This window comes from Geospiza fortis, unplaced genomic scaffold (genome assembly GCF_000277835.1).
Source record: "Geospiza fortis unplaced genomic scaffold, GeoFor_1.0 scaffold16, whole genome shotgun sequence".
Lineage (NCBI taxonomy): Eukaryota > Metazoa > Chordata > Aves > Passeriformes > Thraupidae > Geospiza > Geospiza fortis.
The window spans coordinates 10,089,125-10,092,555 of NW_005054302.1; the positions used below are offsets into that span (position 1 = coordinate 10,089,125).

At 43.4% G+C, this 3,431-nt stretch overlaps 1 protein-coding gene across 1 annotated transcript; it reads right to left on the reverse strand.

Annotated features, from left to right (window-relative positions):
* Positions 1-1,063: 1,063 nt before the first annotated feature.
* Positions 1,064-3,425, reverse strand: ANKRD49 (ankyrin repeat domain 49). Its single transcript, XM_005417732.2, has 2 exons — positions 2,846-3,425; positions 1,064-2,019 (listed from the first exon to the last, which is right to left on the reverse strand). The coding sequence occupies exons 1-2, from the start codon at positions 3,101-3,103 to the stop codon at positions 1,561-1,563; spliced, it is 717 nt and encodes a 238-aa protein (XP_005417789.1). The 5' UTR covers positions 3,104-3,425; the 3' UTR covers positions 1,064-1,560.
* Between the last annotated feature and the right edge of the window lie 6 nt (positions 3,426-3,431).

Sequence of the window (3,431 nt, forward strand, 5' to 3'; positions counted from 1 at the left end):
CCCGGGGACAGCGGGCCCTGGCACGGGGTGCGGGACAGCTCCGGGAGCCAGCACCAGCTGCTCCTCGGTGTCACTCGGCACGGCCGCGGGAGCGGGGCACGCACATCACGAACTCTGTACCGCTGCGGGCTGTCACCGCAGGCCTGCCCTAAAGAAGGGTGCCGGGCTGAGGGGAAGAACGACAGAGTCCAATTTAACTGATGTATATCTACTGATACTCAAAAGTAGTAGTTTGGTCATAAAATGAAGCATCTTCGGACACTGCTTATTGGACTGAAGCGGCCTTGTAATCCACATCTCTGTTATTCCTTGATGCATCTCAAGGTATATTCATCTTCTTCCACGGATGTCCTGAAACCAAACTTTTAAAAACAATAAACATTAAAATCATGTTACACCATTCACAGTTCAGAAGCTGTGTTTCCATTTTCCAACAGAAAGTGCTGAACATTACACACTGCTTCAAGACGCCCTCAACAGTAGCTTGATCAGAGCACCAAATGTGGTCCAACATATCCCAACCCTGCTGCTACTGCTACAGTTGTGCTGCATGTTAGTGGAAGGCGCTTGGGATCACTCAGTAAGGCATCTGCATGGGACAGTGCTTACTACAGCTCTCATAGTGACAGTACTTCAGCACTCGCATTCCATTTTCAGTTTGTTTAACAGAGAAGCGGCTTTCTCCACTTATTAAAACAGATGGCACAGTTGAAGCTGAAAATCATACTGCGTGCCCTTACCATGGCAAAATTTTACTGTACTAACCCCAAGGGCAATACTAAATTACCTGTAACTACATAAGACACGACAGCATGCTGGCTGTTTATCCTTACATGGTGGTGGCTCGTTTTTTCCAATTAATGCCACATTCTTGACATTAAGTCTTTATGCAACTTAATTGCAAGGGAAAAGTAAAGAGAATCTTGATAGAAAATCACTTCCTTGAAAAGCACCAGCAAAAAATAAACCAGAACTACTTTCTATCCTATGAATAATGTGTTTGATTTATGAACAGGTGATTGCATTGATAAATGGACTTTCAATTAAAAATATGACAAAATACTTTGGGTTAAATATTTTATTTTATAATAAGCCTTACAGTAGGTTCATTAAACATTTTGTGTATCACCCAAATAAGTTACATTCATTCTGAGCTTTCATGCAGTTTTATAAAAGTTAGAATTTCTCAAAAAATAATTTTCAAGTGAGCTGTAATAAAGTCTGCATAACCAAGCCAGAATTTTTTCACATCAAGTAAATATTCCAGTTTTCCCTCCTGCTTTGACACTACAGACAACCTACAAAGGCCTCTCCAAATCTGCACTTATTAAATAGAAACTCACAGGAACTACTGAGACTTTCTGACCACCTCGACTAACAGCAGTAACGCTTCAAAGTATGAGCGTGACCACTGAACTGTGCTGCAGGAGGTGACATTTTGCTTGAGGAGAATACTGAAATATCTTACGCTAAAACCTCGTTGCAAAGAGACAGACCACCACCGACAGGCATGCAGAACACTAACAAGAAAGAGGCACAAAACCTCACATTCACAAGCTTTTACGGGGACACAGTGTTTATGCAGTCTTCTACTATTTCAAAAAGGTAGTGATATATATCAGTCCTCCTTGCAATATCAAGGGCAGTTTCATCCAAGTTGTTTTTCAAGTCTGGCTTCACATAGCGATTCATCAGCAGGAGCTCAAGGGTTTCCCTGCTGTTCTTGTTTCCTGCAGCGATGTGCAGGGGTGTCAGCAGCCCGTTTGTCTGCGCGTTGATGTCTGCGCCCTGCTGCAGCAGGAACGCGGCCACGCTGGTGTTGTTCCACTTGCAGGCACTGTGCAGGGGCGTCCAGCCATCCACAGTCTGCGCATGGACGTCGGCCCCTTGGGCCACCAGCTCGTGTGCAACGTCCAAGTGCCCGCTGTAGGCAGCTCGGTGCAGGGGAGTGTACTGATCTTCATCACGAGCGTTCACTGGAGCCAACTTTTCATTCAGGAGCCTCTTCACCGTACCCAGCTGTTTAAAGAAAACAGGGAACTTCACGTGATTCTATGAAACAAGATGTATGGCTTTTGTCACAGACACATTTTATGAAAAATCCTTTGCCAGGATCCTTTTCTCCTGAGAAGCCGAGACCTCAGAAATGAAATGTAAACAATAATTATGTGCTACTATTTTTAATTAATGGCCAATCAAAGTCCAGCTGTCTCAGGCTCTCTGGTCAGTCACAAGATTTTGTTATCATTCGATTCCTTTCCTGTCCTTGCTAGCTTTCTGATTAAATCCTTTCTCTATATGCATAAACACTATTCTTTAGTATGGTTTTAGTATATAATTTCCTTTTAATATAATATATATCATAAAATAATAAATCAGCCTTCTGAAATATGGAGTCAAGATTTTCATCTCTTCCCTCGTCCTGGAACCCCGCCACATGGCGAACACCACCACATGGCTTTGATGGTCCTGAAGTTTAATTTCTGTCAGTGCCAGAAGCACTTATAAAATCTCAGATACAGCCTCTCCACCCCAGTATAAAAGGTTTATTTGCCATGAAGAGCCTAGCATGCTTTCAGTTTAGAGAAGTTAAAGAAAAGTGCTGTTACTTGAACTTTGAACTGGAATCAAAATTTGTTCTAAAAGCCAATGGATCCAGAGATGCTTTAGTGTGTATGGGCTACAAAGGGGGATGGTTTACATACAGTGGCTTGCAAAACCAGATCAAAACAGCTCAGAGAAAGAAAGAAAAGCATAGGTAAATTTTTGTTTGTGGATGAGACTACAGATGTGCTCAAAATAACATTCTTGTAAATTATATATATGAACAGAGCAAGTGCCTTACCCGATTGTTTTCAGCTGCCCAGAGTAGCAATTTCTCTGGATGTTTTTCCATTTTCTTTTCTTGCATTTCGTACCATTCCTCCGTTCTTTCTTGCTCATCATCATCATCATCAGACTGTCCTGACCAACAGCTCTGAGTTCCCACAGGAATCAAATGCCTGTGCGTCTCCAGCAGTTCAAGTTGGTTAAAATGCTCTGTGAAGTCTTCAAACAGCTCGCTGTCATCATCGTCTTCATCAGCTTGCTTGTCTTTATTCATTTTCAGTCAGCATCTGTAGAACAGTATTTATGCCAACTGTAACTGTTATCGGTGCACTGTCAATAAAACTATCTGATGGATGATGCTGATGTCAACAAACAGCAAAACTCAAGGGAAAACTCAGCGATCCTCCACTAACCCGAGCTTTGCCAGCTCTGCCAGAACTCACAGATAACATCCACGCTAAAAAGCACCGTGTGACCCCGACCCCCGAACGGCACCACCTTCAGACTGCAGGGCAGCACTGCGCGGGGCTTTGCTGAGCGCACTCGGAACGCTGCTCACTTTACCAACAAAGGGTGTGGAGAGCAGCAGGGAATTTGGGGCA